This window comes from Chaetodon trifascialis, chromosome 12, assembly GCF_039877785.1.
Source record: "Chaetodon trifascialis isolate fChaTrf1 chromosome 12, fChaTrf1.hap1, whole genome shotgun sequence".
In the NCBI taxonomy this organism is placed as follows: domain Eukaryota; kingdom Metazoa; phylum Chordata; class Actinopteri; order Chaetodontiformes; family Chaetodontidae; genus Chaetodon; species Chaetodon trifascialis.
Window position 1 is genome coordinate 21,490,749 of NC_092067.1, and position 18,726 is coordinate 21,509,474.

The 18,726-nt window shown below is 42.7% G+C and overlaps 1 protein-coding gene across 1 annotated transcript in view; it reads right to left on the reverse strand.

Annotated features, from left to right (window-relative positions):
* The window catches only part of ptpn4a (protein tyrosine phosphatase non-receptor type 4a), a 62,162-nt gene that overhangs the window by 15,236 nt on the left and 28,200 nt on the right, over nucleotides 1-18,726 (reverse strand). The window contains exons 3-10 of the mRNA XM_070975997.1: nucleotides 12,075-12,182; nucleotides 11,787-11,829; nucleotides 10,911-10,989; nucleotides 9,896-9,940; nucleotides 9,470-9,522; nucleotides 6,588-6,708; nucleotides 5,312-5,399; nucleotides 3,373-3,461 (exon numbers count right to left, since the gene is read on the reverse strand). Coding sequence (XP_070832098.1) covers nucleotides 3,373-3,461; nucleotides 5,312-5,399; nucleotides 6,588-6,708; nucleotides 9,470-9,522; nucleotides 9,896-9,940; nucleotides 10,911-10,989; nucleotides 11,787-11,829; nucleotides 12,075-12,182 — 626 coding nt within the window. The remainder of the gene's footprint in view (nucleotides 1-3,372; nucleotides 3,462-5,311; nucleotides 5,400-6,587; nucleotides 6,709-9,469; nucleotides 9,523-9,895; nucleotides 9,941-10,910; nucleotides 10,990-11,786; nucleotides 11,830-12,074; nucleotides 12,183-18,726) is intronic.

Sequence of the window (18,726 nt, forward strand, 5' to 3'; positions counted from 1 at the left end):
ATGAAGCTTTTTAATTATATGAAAACCATAACACAGAAGAATGTTTCACACTAGTAGCGCAAACAAAATCTACTAATAATGTGGTGAAGAAAATAGTACGTGCTGTGCAACTGAGTCAAACAGTGTCATGCCTGCCTGATGAGTCACATTATGATCACTGCTTTTTAATTTCATTATGTTTGCTAAATGGTGCTCCTCCTAATGACCATGGCCAGCTATTAATAGTGATGATATGTGATGATTATTGCACTAGTACAAACCTGTAACAGTAAACATTAATGTTTTGCATTATTTTGCTTGCAATTCAGGCTAATATAAATAATAATCTGTCATGATATTGTGATTCTACCTGTCAAACTCCTAAATCTCATTATTCCACACGGGCCCACATTGTAATATATATTCATTGTTCCAGTCCATCACTGAAGGTGAAGCTGAGTGAAATAATCAAACCCAAAATCAAAATTTACTAACCTGGCTATGCTGACAGATAATGTCGATATTCCTGATCAGTTTTAATTGCTCGACTGCTTCTCCAACATACAGACACACCCACCAATGGGCACAACACCAGACCAATTGAAATCACTAAAACAAAAATAATAATAATCTGAGATGTGGACATCTATTCAGAGGACTGGAACCGGGGCTGGCATATTTGGTATCTCTGGAAACTGGCTGGAACAGTAAAAATAAAAAAGAAATAATTTTCTTCATGTTACTATGCACAAGTTAAAGCTCAGCCATACTCTTTGCACAGTCCAGCATATTCTAAGCACCATGCAGATGAGCAGGTGAGCAAAACACACTCATCAATGAATCGCATGTTCTGACCGGTGTGTCCATCCCAGCTCTTTGTGTAACCTCTGACCTCCTGCCATAGTTGGAAGAAATGGGTTATAAGAGTACAAATGCACTGGAGTCTCCTGACGGTTCAATGATGCACCTTTACTCGAAAATCTGTCTATTTTGTAGTCATGCGTCTAAAGAGGAAGAAACGGTCTAAAATAATGTCGGAATCAGAAGACCACACACGCCCGGCCACAGTAAGTGGTCTGCTGATGAGCGGCAGAGTAACATAATCCCTCCCAAGAGCTCTGTTGCTGCTGTGACTCATCACTCCCTGCTAAATATATTTTACATACTTACTCACACACGCACACACACTTGCATGGACAAACACACACACATGCTTAGGCAGAGTGTGAGTCATGCCCCATCGAAGTGTGGCTCATTTGTCAGGCTGCAGTGGACAGTAGGAAAGAGGTGAGTGGAAATGTTTCTCTCTCTCTCCCTTCCTCACTGTATCTTAGAGTTAAATTTACGACAAGAAAGAGGAAAAATGACGAGAGGAGACGCCGCGAGAGGTGACAGGACTGAAGCAGATGTAGAAACACTGAGCCTCTGTTAAAGAGAGGATGAAGAGGGACAAAAAAATTCAGTGAGTATCGGGTTGAGAGACTCTGTTGACCATGACGTCTCTGTCTTTCACACACATGGTAGTGGACAGCTGCTGGGGACACCAGAGTTGGTCTCTAAATTTAGCTCAACTGACTGGATATGCACACACACATGCATGCACACACTTCCCCACTTAGGAGGCCTTTGCATTGATTTATGTTCATTCCACAAAGAGTTAACCTAAGCCCGACCAAAACCCAAGTCTTTACCTTAAAAATTTCATGGCTCGGCTTTCGGTTCCCAAATGTTCAGCGGGTCCCCAGATTTATGCCGTGGGTCCCAACAATGTCAGCGATACAAAATCCTTCATCCTGAACCCTACCTGAACACACACTCAAGCTCGTCTTCCTGCAGACATACATCACTCTTGTCAGGCATTCAGTGATGTTCACACACATGAACACACACACACACACACACACACACACCAGCTGCTATGTGCATTTGGTCAGGGTGGGTGTGTGTGTTAAGCCTACACACAAGTGAATTATCTTCCGGAGTTACAGGGATTTGAGTAGTTGCTATCCCACCCCCGGCACCCATTAACATTTAGCCTCCCACAGTGCAGCAGCAGAGTATGGGAGATTTCCAAGAATCAATGCTTTGGAGGGAGAACAAGAGCAAGAGACATAAAGTGATGAGAGTAACTGAATTAGACTGAGAGAGGTGAATGGAGGATAAAAGGAGAGGGAGAGCGAGCAGATTTAATGTCTATAATATTTCCAGGAAAACCAGTTTAACATGAAGTCCTCCCCCTCCAAAAATCTGGTAGAATCATCTGCATAATTCTCGAAAAGATCAGGCTTAAACATTAATACGCCAGGTCATAATCACTATGTGAGAGGTTACCAAAATATTACGCAGCACATTTCTAGCAAAAAGGGTCCCTGGAGGCGGATCAAGTGCCGCTGGTAGCAGACTGATGGACAGAGAGGTGGGCTTGTGACAAGAATATCCACAGTTTGACTCCCTTCATCAGAGGAAATCTGGCTCTGTAGTCTTGTTAGCAATTACTGCTGGAACCACAGAAAGCAAAGGAGCAAAGATTCAACTGTTCCAGTGGAGCTGCTCGTGGTGACTCTGCTTTTAATGTGAAAATATCAATGGAGGAAGCTTGTTTTTCTTTCCAGCACTGTTCTATTTTCTGTCCACAGCTCCACTCATTCACACCTGAGAGCTGCCAGGTTTTGGCCACAGAGTAGCTTCACTCTAACAGTTAGTTTTCAGCAGCCTTGCTTCTGGGCTTCCAGCAGGTGTAACTGAAACTGTTGTATGCATGTGTGCTTTATGTTTTATCTCTTTCTGGTGATATTTTGCCCTCCAACAAACACAGGGAGGAATTTTCCAACTTGCTCCCTAACTAAAAATACAGATGGAAATTCTGCATTAAAAATCTGATGTAGCATTAACAGCAGCACATCCTCCTCCACTGTTCCTCACTTCCAAGGCATCCCGAAGGGTTCAGTACTCGGTCCTCTCCTGTTCATCCTCTACCTGCTCCCCCTCTGTGATTTCATCTGTTTTCATGGTCTCCACTACCACTGCTAAGCTGATGATTACATATCCGCTAAATCCATTGCCACTGCAACTCAACTCCACCCTGACCAACTGCTTGACTTAAATTAAATCATGGATGCAAGCCAGCTTTCTAAAAATGAACTGTGACAAATCTGATACGATCATCACTGGTCCCAAAGTTCTCACCAACACCACCCACAACATCTGCTTCTCCTCACACTTTGAAAGCAATGTCTTGCAGGAGCACCGTGCAAATCCCATCACAAAAACTGCTTTCCTCACTTGTTTGCTTCTGTTTTTCCACTTTTTGGCTCTTAGGTTTTCAAGGCTTCTTACTCGACCCCCGCACTTAATGGAACACGCACTTTTATGTTTCGTGTGTGTGTCACTCACCATGGGAAATAGTTGATCCGTACCCTGTTCTTGTAAATCACAATGCCGGCGGACATCACCCCAATAAGAATCTCTGTGTTGCTCTGGTCCTGGAGAGAGGAGAACAGTGTGTGTGAGGGAGTGTGTGTGTTGAGAAGATGGAGTCGAACAAACACAAAGAGGACAACAAGAAAAAAAAAAAAAAAAAAGGAGAAGACATCTTTTTAGGCTTCCTCACTGCTACCAAACAAGTAGAGGTTGCTGAAAACAGAGCACCTGCCTCAAACTAAGAGCCGAGGTTAATGAGACACTGAAAGAAACCCACACAGATGAAAACTAGAATTACCGCCTCGTTGTTGTTTGCCTTCGCCAACCATATTGCAGTTTACGTCCATGTCTGTCCGGACTTAAAATAATATATGTAGTGAAGACTTTCAAGGAGTTTAATAAAAAGTATTATGTGTATTTTTTGTTAAGTTACTGCTATATTGCTATGTATGATTTCCAGAGGAGCACAGAGGGCTGATAGAGAGCTTCATCACATGGTGCAGAGACAATCACCTGAAGCTCAATATCAGCAAAACCAATCAGCTTGCTGTGGAATACAATGCTTCAAATATGGATGTTACTGCAAAGAGGCTACAAATCTTAAAATCTTTCACACATATCTTCAAGCAGCACAGCACAGAAGATCACAGTTTCAAGGTGGACACTGAGGCTGGCACAGTTCGTGTGGACGGGTACAGGTCGGGGTCTAATAAACATCTACAGTAAATTCGAGAGGATCTTCCAACATGTTTCGACTTCTGTCCTAATTGATTATCTAATTTAGAAATGTAATTTTATACAGTATGAGGTGGACATCCTGCGTGTGCAACGTGATCCTAATGATGACAGCGCTGAATAAATGTCTGTCTTGTGCTGCTTCATGGAGACAACAACATTGATTTTCTTAAAGCTCTGATGCACCGTTTCCAATCAGTAATCATGCAGCACCTAAACTGGAAAACCAGCATGGAGACTATAAACCACCTCAGATTCACATAATGTGGTCATGATGATGATGGTTTCTAGCTGATCGCCTCATTCAAGGAGCGGCTTCCATGTTTCTTTCTTGACTGCTGCTGATGCTAATGTTCACAAATATACTGCTTATAAATGATTAACCTTTTACCTTTTGAGAACATATCATCACACATAAAAGCAAGACAACTCCCCAAACTAATGATGCAAGCAATGGTTATTTAATTGCCTCCTCAAAATAATGAGTACCAAATTACTTTCTAACCTGAAAAAAAATAAAAAAAAATCACCTCCTGACATGTGAGTAGCTGAAGGTCAGCAACTTCGGCTGTTAAAGCTTGTTTAAGCTTGAAGTTCAAATCCATAAGTTTTAACACAATTCCCAGAGCAGCCAGAGAAGATCGGACACATAATAACTGAGATTCATGTCGTGTTTTCTGCATAGCTACCCAACAGAAATCCATAAAACCAACACCAGTCTAAATAATGACTTGGCTACCCTGCTACTATCTGTTGCTGTTTCAGTGAGAGCTGAACGCCAATGTGTGGCATCAACACCAACTGTACACACTGCAGCTCCTCCAACCTGTTCTCACTGCTCCTCAGCTGCTGCAGAGATGACAGCAGCGTTGGATAAACAATGTGTACGAGAGCGGTGCAGATTGGGACTTTGTGATGGAAATGCTGATGCCACTGGTCGGCGGTTGATATGGACTAAATTATCCTGTGCTGCTCAGGGTTTTTGTGGAGGAGGGAGGCAGCTAGAGTGAGCTCACAGAGATGTTCATGTTCAGCAGGTCACAGGGCTTATGCTGAGGCACAAGGTAAACATTGTCACAGAAACACAAACTGTATATGTCTGTGACTGTATGCCTTTAACAAACACACACAGCAACGCAGATGAGCGCTAACAGCCGCAGAGTAAAACCTTACTTACCCTTGCATAGTGCAGCTCTACCCCGTAGAGCTCCAGCGTGCGTGCTGTGTTCAGATAATTAAACTCTGACTGGGCAGGAGATAGACCACTGAGAGAGAGAGAGGAGAGAGAGATGAGGGGGTAAGGAGAGAAAGAGGAGGTGTGTTAAAGAGACATATGGAGGAGAGAGAAAGGGATGAGCGCAAAAACAAACAAGGTAAGCTAAGTATGTGTGCATACAGTATGCATGTTAACCGTGAAGTATGTAAAGCAGTGAGTTTTCTTACATATTCTTAGTTTAAGAAAAACATGTTACAGTTACATGAATTAAGTACTTTTACTGCAACATATGGTGTCATTGTAACAATATTTGACGTGACAGTGGCACGAACAGCCTCTGTTCAGGCATCAGGACACGCAGGCATCGTTTCAAGGTCATTTTTGAGTGATTTTCCAGGTCACATGCACAGGTTATCTGTATCAGCTCCTTTGTGTTTGTACATGCATTTGCACAGGCTGAATGTAAGTACATTTACTCTACTTAAGAACAAATTCAAGGTACTTCAACTTTACTATGGTATCTTCTTTTTGTACTTTCACTTCACTACATTTATTTGGCAGCATTAGTTACTTTTTAAATAAAACATATGAAGAGCTTATACAACCCAGTGTGATACTTTGTTATAAAGTAATCTACTGTACCTTTAAACAATACATACATAGACTATAAATACATACACACACATAATAACAATTATAGATAGACTGAAATATAATACAGAATATAATATAGAAGCAACTATTTTGATCATCTTTGACATCATTTTTCACCTAAAAATCAGAAATATTTCCTGGCTCCAGCTTCTCACATGTGAGGCTTCGCTGCTTTTCCCTTTAATTATTAATAACTTTAAGGTTTGCACTATTGTTTGGGGAAAACAAACAAGAGGGTCACTATTCTCTAAAATTGATCATTGATCAACTGATCAATCAAATCTTTTAATAATCAGCAGATTTATTATTTATGGAAATAATTATTATTTGCAGTTGCACCTCAACTAACAACAGTAAAATCCTGCTTTTACATCAATGCATGAGTGATAATAATATAATATATCATGGCTTTACAGTCACAGGAGACATTTATATACTTTAAGCACATTCTGATGATTGAATTTAAATACAATGCAGGACTCTTACTTGTAACAGAGTATTTTCACAGTGTGGTATTAGTACTTTTAAGTGAAGGATCAGAATACTTCCTCCACCACGTGCTTGCTTGTGTATCTGAGTGTACCTGTGCTGCTGGTGATGTTTGGAGACCTCTTTGTGGAAGTCTTGCGGGGGGTTGGAGATGAAGCAGTACTCCGACAGATATCCTGCTGTATGCTCTGTTTCATTGTAGTCCCCCAGCTCAGCTACAGAGAGAGAGATTGATACAATGTCAATACATCAACGCCCTCTCAATTTAACATGCAGGGATGAGGAAAGACACAGATGCGCTTCATAATTATCTCTTTAGAGAAATTACTGTGACAGGATTGTCATAAATAGATTTTTTGTGTGATGGTGGATGCTATGCTAGCGTGAATGTACCTTGTGCTGAGGGACTGGCTGGAAATGTTATCATACATTCAGTAACAACATCTGCCATTCACCATCACCACCATCTTCAGTTAAATTGTCAATTGACCCTTTTTCAGCCATCATCTCGCATCTTAAAAAACAAATAAGTCTTCACACTTTAACTGTAAATTACTTTCTATCTCTGAATCATTTAGTGCAATAAGGCAACAACAACCCTGCCATAACAGTGTTATCAGAGCAGCTATCCCTCAGTGTACATGAAGCTGGTCCAAGCTGATCCAAAAACAGTGTGCGACTATTACAGCTATTCTAAAGAACACGCTAGAAGCTAAATGACAAATACAGATCAATTACGAGTGAACAACTGTGTTTTGTGCCTGTTTCTAATGAATTCACTTCATATAGACTCAGAGCCAGAGGCATTTAAATGTGGTTCAAGAGAACAAAGGATGGCACAATCAAAAACACTGTTTTTTTAAGCAAAGATGAAGAAAGGAGTGATTGCAGATAACAGCCAGAGAGCAATGATTGCCAGATCTCTGGTAGCCTTCAGAGAGAAGCAGCTCAGGGCGAATCCCCGAAGCCATTAGCTCACAAGCTGGCGGTTGAAGCTCAAAAGCATCAATTCACTCAAGTAGTCCCTGGACTAACCTACTAGCTGGTAGCCTAAGCATATTGACCAACGAATCAATTCAAGCTCACCCGCATATTGATGTCCGCACAGCTCCAGGGAGAAATATATGTACGGTCAATACTTTACATCTGAGAACAGTAGGCAAGTGGTGGTTTTATTTTATGCTGCAGTTATTACTTTAACAAGGTTCAATATTAAGGCCAATGAAGCTCACACGCTCGCTGACAACCTGATCTCTATTCATATTTTGATGCGAAATCCATACTCAGCTGTACCTTGGCTCAAAGTGGGAAGACGCGCTTGAGACCAGGCTCCCTATAATGATGCTACCAACCCACAAAGCACAAACAAGACATTCATCTCCCCATTTGTGATGATGGATTTACATGCACTGTGGGTAACTGTGTGCAAGTGTGTGTATGCTTTAACTTAATTAACAGGTAGCATTGACAGAAAACCTGTCTGCACATTTACCACAACTGTCAATGTGAATAAATTAACAAAAGCAACACAACGCAGCTCAGCGGAAACCAATGCAGCATTTTTGTAGATAAGAAAAGCTGCATTACACAAGCCCTCATCTCCGGCTTTAAAATACGCAAAAGCGTGCAAATTCAAGATTTCCTTAACCAAAATGTGTTATTTCTGAGGAGGGGGCTGCTGTAGCTTTCAGACAGTTGGTCAATTTTAAACAAGAATTTAGGTCTACTGGGTGGGATTTGTGGTTTTGAGAATGCGAGCTTTAGTGTGGGATTTAGAGTGATCAGCGCTGGCACTCGGGGCGAGCTAACTGAATTAGCAGCATAGCAGCTGCTTCAAGCCGTTTTTCCCAAAGCAAACATTTATCTTCATAATCTGGGCTGGCACTGAGCGAAGTGACAACATGGACCTAGCTAGAGAGAGTGTGTGTGTGTGTGTGTGTGTGTGTGTGTGTGTGTGGGGGTGGGGGTGGGGGGGTGGGGTAAAAGCAGTAGTATCATGGTGTTGGTAGTCTAGGCCAAATCTCTTCTCTGACCTATATACTGTAGCACTGCAAATTCCCCCCAAAATATGCCAGAGAGGTGGGAGACAGAAAGAGGGCGAGAGCAGAGGGAAGGGGGGTGAGAGAGGGGGGTTTATGAGTGCTACATAAAAAGAAAGGGATAAGCAGAGAGGGATGAAAAAGAGATAAAAGAAAGAAACAGACAGAAGACAAAAACAGGCTGCACGGAAACAATGAGCGGCAATAAAAGAGAAAGATCGAGTGGGACAGACAGACAGACCGGTGTGTCAGGAGTCATTATTCTGATGACAGAGGGGCCCAGTCAGCATTTAACCCAGACACTAAAACACAACAGCAGACGAGGGCGAGCGGCCACTGGCACTGACTGCTCTGTAGGTCTGAAGAGATGTTTTTTTTTTTTTTAAACCAGTGGTTTTGGAAAAATGTAGGCCATGAGGTGTTGGAAGAGCGTTGTAAGCAAGGACCAACAAACAGGGAAGCAGTGGGTGCTGTATAATTCATCGAGTTGCCTGTAGCAAAATCTGGGTTTCTAAAATGAAAGTGTTGATAGTGTTTGCAACAATATTGTCTGGATCGAGTACATTCAAATGGACATTACACCTAAAGCATTTATCCGTCCTTTACTCAATGAACAGAGGTGAAATAAAGGATAATGCACAGTCGCTATTGCTTTTCCATTTTGCCACTGTTGCTCATTTGACTATTGTTTTTGATGAGTCCCAATTGTAAAAACCGAGCCCCAATCGCAATGAATATTCATATCACTTCAAATACCATCGGATATCACCACACAGCTTAATTGAATCATAATGGCTGCAGAGCACTAGCTATAAATGCACTGGAGCAACCGCAGTCATTACGTTTAACAGTGTGTGCAGCTAAAGAGAGGCCTAATGAATTGCCTTTGATCGTTATGAAGAATGGATGCATCCAGGGAGCTTTAGGAGCTACTTACATTGAACGGCATAGGACGCCAGCAGAGCGGCTGTGTTGTGTGGACAGGGCAATCTGGAAGCCACAGAAACAGACACACACCAACACACACATTCAGCCTTGGATCAATACAAAGTTCTCTTTGATTATAACAGTAATACAGAAAAAAAACAACACAAGTTCTTTTTATGTGAAGAAACAAAGAGAGAAGCAGCAGTAACGCTTATTTTCACTGACAAAAACAACAACGAGCGCGCCGGGTGTGTTTGTACATCTGCCCAGTGAGCCTGTATGTCTGCGTATGTATAGAAACTCATATTTCCTGCAGTCATACACCTCTTTAAACCCACCAATGCTCTCTAATGCAATGATAATCATTCTATTACAGCAGCTCTTTATGAGGCAGGACTGTCCACTCTTATCTATGCAGAAACAAAGACAGACTCACCTTCCAGTTAATATATCCTGCTTGATCTGAAGAAAATATTGGTACCTGAGGGGGGAAACAACACAGTGCATTAGGATAAGAGACCAGCCAATATATAAACTGATATAAGTAAAGACAGTTATGCTGACATTTAAGGGAGAATGAAAATATCACCCGAACCGTTCTTCATCTAAGCACTTGTTTTTGGTATTTTTTAGCCCAGTGTTGATGTGTGCTACACCGTTAACATTAGAAATATAGGTCAGGAGCATCTTTTGGTTGTGACTTGAATTTACACTACAGCGGATCAGCTCGTCAGATCCGAGGCTCACTGTTCACTGTTACAAGCTCCACACAGAGTGTTGATGAGGTCATGGCTGAAAGGCTGAAATAAACACCAGACAGAGAAGGTGATATGGCGTTGTGACGCCTCCTCTGCACGTTGTTCATGTACAACTCAGCGCCGCAGACCTTATGGTCGCAGAACTGTGGGTTGGAGTCGAAAACACAGAACGAGGCTCTGGTCCTGGGACTACTGTCATTCAACATTTTTTCGATTTACCTACTTCACTTAAGATCTACAGCGAGGACATACCTTTATTATTCATACATATACAGCACATAAAAAGGCCCTTTTGCCGCTCACTGCTCTCCATTTCTGAACAAAACAACATACTATAAATACGCTGACTGCAAGCCATTAGCAATCTTATATTCAGTAGTGAAACAGGTCTGACCTTTCCTCCATCGCTTGCATCACAAATTGAATGAAACCATGTAAACACAGGTACTCTAGGGGATAAAATCAAGCATGATAAAACCCGATCTTGGATGATGCACCCGTCTGGAGCTGTGCTGGCAGTCACCCAAAATCAAACACTGAACTATAAATCAAATTTATACCACTGTTATCTCTGTCAGGACCCCCGTTAAACCCGTGCATGAAGCATTAATCCAGCTTAGCAGCTTTCCAAAATGACCCCCATCCATCAGATAACACTGAGCATGTATGTGGGTGATAATCAGCATGTCTTACCGTGTGTATTCTTCCTGAAGTTTACTGGGGTCTGTCACAAAGAATTTGACTCTGAAGCTCAAGTTATGGGGAGACCCTCCTGGAAAAAATGACGCACAGTTAGAGGGGAAAACGCTGCACAGCAGATCTGACAGTCAAACGCCTGACGAGATATGCTGCATCTATTTATACAGGCACTTAAATGCTAATCTGAGCATGTGTGGTCATTTTTATTATGATAATGTACAAATTGTACACTGAATAGTGACACTGACCGATGTATTAGCATTATTTATGTAGCTTACACACTTATTTATCTTTTTCAGCTGTCACAGGATATAAACAAGCAGAATAAAAATAACACTACTAGTAGTAGTAGTAGTAGTAGTAGTAGTAGTAAGAAAAATAATAATAATAATAATATTCAAAGTGTAAAATGAGCAAGCCTCCGTTTATACAAACACGTCAGTTTAACTCCATGCACGGTGTAAAATATGAAATCCTGTGGTTATTCCTCAATGGATCAAACATTCAGCAGAAAAACAGAGTTGAAACACAGTTCAATCAACGCTGGAGGAGGACTGCATTTCTCACCAGAGCTACTTCTTAATTATTCTACATGTTACGAATTCTATTTCTCATTATGAAAAAAAAAAAAAAAAGAAAGAAAGAAAAAGCGGAGTTGAAATGCGGTTTAATCGTTGCTGAAGGCAGATTCAGAGTATTAAACCGCCCTCAGTGGGGACTTTTGCTCGAGGTGGAGCGTGGACCGTCTCTGAGGCCGCACTTCAGCCAGTTAAGACGGACTTGGCGACCTGTCTCTGCTTTACGACTTTCTGTTGATTCCTGAAAAAGACGTGTGTTTAGTTAAGGTGGTGCGTTGCGGGTTTCACCTACTTTTTAACTGTTTCCTGATGGGCTTGTTGGGATCGAGCCAGCGCTGTAAAATATTGATTGAGAGACACTTAGAGACACCAGAACGCTTCCCCGGCATGAACACACACAGCCTAAATTATTCAACACTGGCCACACACACATATCACACCTGACAGAAATCCCCAAACACTCTCTGCATGGACACGAACAGCAAGTGCAGCCTGGATAGTTATTTACACACAGTCCTGATCTATCATCCTGTGACATTCACACACATTTTCTCCTGTAGATCAAAAACGTCATACTGACTGGCGAATCTAAGGAGTCATCAGCCAAGTGCAGGCCAAAGTAGTCTCTCTCAGTCAGCTCCAGGTGCTTAAAGACAGCATCCAGCAACACCTGGCCATGATCCGACTTCTGCAGGAGAGACAGAGAAAACACAGAGTTAGAATCCGTCCCTCGGTTTCCACCGTGAAGAAGAGGGAAGGAGGAAGGGGACGAGCGCTGCTTTGCACAAAGATGTCTGAATCACGTCCTCGTGTGAAAGGTCACGGCGGAGACAACGAGGCGAGGGAGGAACTGATTGGACCACGTCCCGTGCCATGCTGCAGAGGGCTGAAGCACAGTGCAGGGACCGCTCGCTCAAAGAAATCCCTGTTCACTCCGCTAAATAATTCAAACGCTCGCACTGCTCCAGAAAACGTTTCAACGAGTCAAGATTCATGTGCGATTCATGCATGGTCCGCCTTATCTAATATCTTTCAAACCACATGCGGAAGAACATGAATGAATTAGGCCGACGTGTCGTGTATTTTGCCGTATGGTGACCGCTCAGCGACACCATCTCACATCTGACAAAAAAAGATCAACACAGCATTGAATATATATGTCAATCACTGATGCTTCAGCTACTTGTGTGTCCATTAACATATCGACATGATTACATATCGGCTTGTTTGAATGTGATCTCTGTTTCCACATTCACCAGCTGTCTAAAGAAAAATAGCAACATTTGGTGACTTGGCTTGTTGTGTAAGCATCTGATCTCACCATACACCCGATCACATTCAGAAGGAAAACCACTAATTAAACAATAGAAATGTGTCAATCACATTCAGAAACACTAGTGATGACTTAGACCGACTAATAAGAAGAAACCGGAAAGCAGCAGATACAGAAGAGTCAGAGGTTTGCTGAGGAAGACTTCGCTGAAATAAGAACGCGAAGCACTGTGCTGAAAAGAATAAAGACTGACAGAGTTCACAGTGAAACCACCGTCTGTCTGCGGTCAATCTTGCGTAAAGGAGAGACGTGGAAAGAGGAACGTTTTGAGAAAGAGGACAAGAGTTCAGGGAAATAATTAAATGTGCTTTAACATGGTTAAGTAACTTTAAATCTACAAGTTCTGCTTTCAGAAGGCTTTAGACAGGAAGTGCTCAGCATGGATTCAGGCTATATATATTTTCCTCTTCTGCAATCTTAATAGCTCATAACTTAGTCATTTTGCTCAAAACTTTGATTGGTATTGTGTTTTTACTCACTAACTTGGAAATGCAGCTAAAGCACTAGAAGCAGCTTTACAATCAGCCGTACAGTGCATGCAGCCAGTAAAAAGTCCAGTTTATACCAGTTACGAGAACCACTTTTTGAGAAGAGGAATTGAAGATGAAAGCTGAATTGAACCTCACGCTCAGTGTGCAAGCAGTCGAACAATGCAATACTTTAGTTTCACTTTCAAAACAAATGGACTGACGTCGTAGCCTTGTGATTGAACCAGCGGGTAAAATGGGAGAATGATGTGCGAAAAAAAATGGCATTTCCCTTTTGCATGCAGAGCCGCTGAGAAGGACAGGAAAGACGGAGGGAAAAGAGGGCGAGCGGGATGAAAGGCTGAAGAAAAAAAAAAAGAAGTGAGCAATAATTTATTAAACAGATCATAAATATCACATCGTTTCATGAGAGAGTAGGAAGGGCGAGAGGATAAACTGTGGGACCACAAGTGGAGCAGAAATTCACACCTGATCCTGCCGCGACTTTGAGAGAGAGAGAGCGCGAGTGTGTGACTCCATCAGAGCTCCCATGGGAGAACAGAGACACAAACACACACACACACATTCACACACGCAAACACACACAGTCGCCCACCTCTCCCCTTTACCCCGGTGACACACTTTTACAGCCTGCATGCGTGGAGAGAACGAATGGAATGATAGTTGACAGTTGACATGTTGACATGGCAGCCCTCTAGGATCACCGGCAGTCTTTTAACGCAATGCGTGTGTGTCTGTGTGTGTGCGCGCGTGCGCTAGCAATCTAATGCTGTCAAAGCCTTGTTAAGTGTGAGTCAACACTGATGCTGCTTCTTCCCTTCCTGCTCGCTCCCCTCCAGCTCTGCTATCATGGCTGAACGGTAAAAGAAGTAAACTGTTAAAAACATGCACATCTCAGTACAAAAGCCTCACAATGCTGTCTGCTGGGAGTGTTGGCGCGGTCATTTTGCTATATCTGATGAAAGGGCTTCTCTCTGAACATCGAGCCAGCTGAACTTCAGGAAGCTGGCAACTAAAAAAATGCCGTCCGATTCCAGTCACCGGCCAACCGATCGCTCGGTGCGTCTCTAACGTGGACAGAAACCATCTGATGAGTTGTCTACAGACATTCTGACTGACTGGTTGACAGGATACACATACATTATAAAATATCGTGCACACACTCAAGCTGCATCATTAACAGGCTGCTGAATTAACAAAGTAACAGAAAAGTCCTTAAAAGATTTAACCGAGAGAGCGAGGTCAAAAAAAACCCATGTAAGCCTTTAATATGATGTTTCCCCAAGTAAGGCTATTCATAGACATGTCTGAGAGACTGTGTGTGTGCGTGTGTGTGCGTGTGTGTGCGTGTGTGTGCGTGTGTCCACTACTTCCCCTTTGTATGAAGCGGCTTTTCAAGCTGAATGTGGGAGCCCTCTGTGCACTTTTTATTCTGTGCTCCCAGGAAACCCATCACCACTCTGTGTGAGTGTGTGCATGTGTTTATGTGTGTGTGTGTGTGTGTGTGTGTGTGTGTGTGTGTGTGTGTGTGTGTGTACATGTTTTTGGCTGTGTGTGTCTGTGTTAGCCTCTTCTGGTATTCTAAAAGCATGCAAGCCCAATGTGCAATAGCTGCCACTGCAGAAGCAAACAGCCATACATTGTTAGAAGTGAGTTGGGAACATGCACACAGGCAAGCATGTACATGTACACACACACACACACACACACACACACACACACACACACACACACACACACACACACATAAACTCCATACTGTGGCTAACTCATGGTCAAGATACTCAGTGACAGAAAGAGTCTCAAAGATAGAAAGAGTAACACATCGCACACTGGAGAGAGCAATAAAGACAAGAGAGGGAGAAAGAGAGTGCGATGGGGGGAACAACAGACGACTGAGAGAAAGTAAGAGGAAGACAGAGAGTCATAGAGACACAGAGAGAGAAACAGAGAGAGCGGGCAGGCAGACAGAGAAAAAGAGTGATTGACGATGCGGTCGTGTGAGACAAACGCTCTTTGTGTTGATCTTCATCAGTCCGGCAGCACCACTGACTGAAATAGTGTCTGTGTGCGTGAGAGCGAGGAGAGAGGAGGGAGACGTGGTGACAGAGCGATCAGAGCACAAGAGACTGGCTGAGAGAGGGAGTGATGCTCTGATAAGTCTTTCACCCGGAGGGTCTGCCTGAAGTGTTGAAGGGGAAAAGACCCCAAGCATCTGAAGTAAGTGAGCTGAAGGAAAACGGCTGGATTTGTTACGGCAGGTGGACAAACAAGAAAAGAAGTGACACGTACATATTATTTCCCCCCTTATTTCTTTTCCTTCCACAGGAAACAGCTGAATGTGTGTACGTGTTTGTGCTAAAGAATGATGGAAATTCAGGAATGTGTGAGGCAGCTTGTCCAGACAGGAAGGGAACGACGTGGAGGGGGAGTCGCCTCTCGTTCTCCTTCTGTGTCTGAAACGCACACAGAACTCTGCAGCAAACTCCGACAAAGAAGGACGTTAACTCGAACAGGAAGCAAACTCGCCATCTAAATATCGACAAATCCACCGATTCGAACGTTTACTGAGGTCATATTGTACTTATGAGAAAAGAAAACACCACCTGTGTCTCACAGCCTTCTTACAGCTGTGAATGAGCTGAAGGCAGAGCCGACAATCAGAGCTCGCTCACAGTGAGTGGACACTCTCAAGGCTGCTAAATAATAGTATTACTCATCTACAATTACACCCTTGTAACCAGGGACTGGAGCTTGAAAAAAGTTCATGGTTCAATCTCCTGAAAAGGTCTTTTTAGTGGCAGTTCAGGAGCATTCAATCACATCTCAAGATTAAATGACAAATTGTAGTGATCTCCTGATGATCATGATATGATCAAAAGACCCCCAAAAAGCTACTAAATAGACCCTGTGGTCAGATTATTTATTCTCAAGAGCCCATTTTAAGGATTAAATCCTCTCTTTAGACTTAAAAAAGCCACAATCTTTACACATTCATGTCTACAGACCAAAAAAAGGAGGAGATAACTTAAGAATCACAGGTTCACTATATTTCACCCGCACATACCTCCACATTAAGGCGCTAAACAAGCAAAAAGCTCCCCCAGCCACACCCATCCCTCAACACAAACACAAATACGCTGAGCCACCCTCCACATAAATGTCTAACTCTGACACGCTTAGAAAATGAAATAATATTTAACACAAACGGAGCAGCGGTGGTCGCAGAGGTGGCAGCTGACTGCTGGAGCGTTAGATATCTGTGCTACGAGAGTTCAAACAAAGCATTGCCTCGGCCTTTACTTTGCTAAGAAGGCTTATTTCTTGCATGACATTCTAGTTTAATTAAAGCTTCCCCTGTAACGTGTCATCCCTAACATGGTTGGTTTGCTTATGAATAACCACGGATCACAACGCGTACACAAATGGCTGTAAAGTCGCTAAAATAGGAATTACACTGATATTCAACCTGCACGGGCAAATACCGCTCAACAAAAACATTTATCTGAAAAGTATCCAGAAAATATTCACTGTTTATGTTTATTTGGGCTCTCTGCAATCTCTGGCAACCAAAGCATGATTAAGACTTTTATGGTTATGTTAGGGCCATTCAAAGCACTTGGTTTGGGAAAGAGCACGGTCTCCATTTTAAATCACGCAGTCGTGCGTTTGTCTTTCATTCAGAGGCCTCATTCAGCGCTAAATTACAGCCGTTTTGCAGGATTATTTATCCTTTGCCTCTTGCTGCTCTTACTTGCTCATTATTAAGAGCTACTTGATTACCAACAGCTCCTGCAGACGGCTGAATGCTTATGTGGTGTAAAGTGTTTACTATGGTTACCGCCGCATGTCGCTTCACTCTGAATAAATCCTGCTTCTGGCCTCGCTTTGGTGTTTGCAGAGAGGTGGGTCGGGAGCGGGCTGGGCTTTTTAATGTCTCATTATCTGTCAAACTTGAAAATGACACCGGATTATGGTTTATACTTTCAGCCAAAGACTTCCCTTCTGTATGATCGTCAACACCAGCCCTCACGCCCCAGCCGACCCCCACAAACGCTCCGGTTCCCATGACAGTAAGTGACTGCTTCTGGATTTTCACTTTCCGCTGGAATCAAGGCCAGTCGGCCAGGGAGAGGATCAATAGACGTATTGTTGCTCTGAGGATGGCTTGTCTTTCCAGGAAGTTACTGCTCCTGCAGGGGTCTAATCAATGACACTGACAGAGACCGAGTCATTCATTCAGAGGGAGGCGAGGAGGGGGGAACAGGGGGAGTCTGGAGCAGGAAGCAGAGAGGGAGAGAGGAAGAAATGTAAAGACAGAAGGAGGAGAAGGGAGGTTTTATACAAGAGACACAATTAGGGCTAAAATAATAATCCTGATTATTGTGTGCTCTCACTGATCTAAAGTCTTTTGTAATACAGCTTATACAAATCAATTTGTCTTTTATTTTGTCTGGACTACATTCAAGACCACGTTTCAGAGGAAGCTGTTACACCATGAAGAGAATGATGCAATATGCAAGATGTGTGATGCAAATTCAAGAGAACTGGCCTTTAGCTTGAATCAATGTGGGTTTGATAATGCAGCATTAAAACCAGAAATTCCTCCCCGTGTGTATCTCAAGTCCTTTTGGTGGTACAAGTAGAGTGTCAGCAAGTGAAGGACACACCAGCTACAAGCTAGCTGGTAAAAAACAAGGATGCTCCTCACAACTAATTTCACTGATGATTAAACAGAAGTTTAAGCTTAAAGTAGTCGGCAAGTCAAGCCATTTTAATCCATTAGTCACGTTCTTCAATGACCAAATCACATTTTAAATGCCGCTGAAATGTGTTTCACATGTGCTGGAAGATTTCAGTGTCCCAGACAAATGGGAGAAATTAGATTTATGGACCTCATTTTCCATTGTGTGCAAGTGACTGCAGTACTGAGGGACTGCGCCGCTCTCTGCGAGTGTTTGCACAGCGTTAATGTACGTCCACTAAATGTGCTTCACTTTGCCACTGACAGGCTCAGATTGCGATTGTAAGTGTTTGACAACACTATGGAAAGGATCCCTTTTTGTTCAAGAGTAAAATCCTTTTTGTTGAGCCAGAAACAGCCGCTGCATCGCTCTCGCCAAAGCCACCAGACTCCATTTACAGAAACAGTAATTTTATCATCATAAAACACACTTCACTCAAACTTGACAGAAGCAAAATAAAACTCAACGAAAACTTCATGGTTTGTCTTTCCACTATTCTAACAATCACCACCAACTCTGGTCTGGTAATAAACCCTTAATTCAGCGAACTGGGAGAGGAGCAGCGAGGGAAACGACGTGCAGAGCCGAATATTTTCATGGAACAGTATGACTGGAGGAACTTAAATATGTCAGACTTAAACAGACTTTCCTTAGCTGAGGTTTACA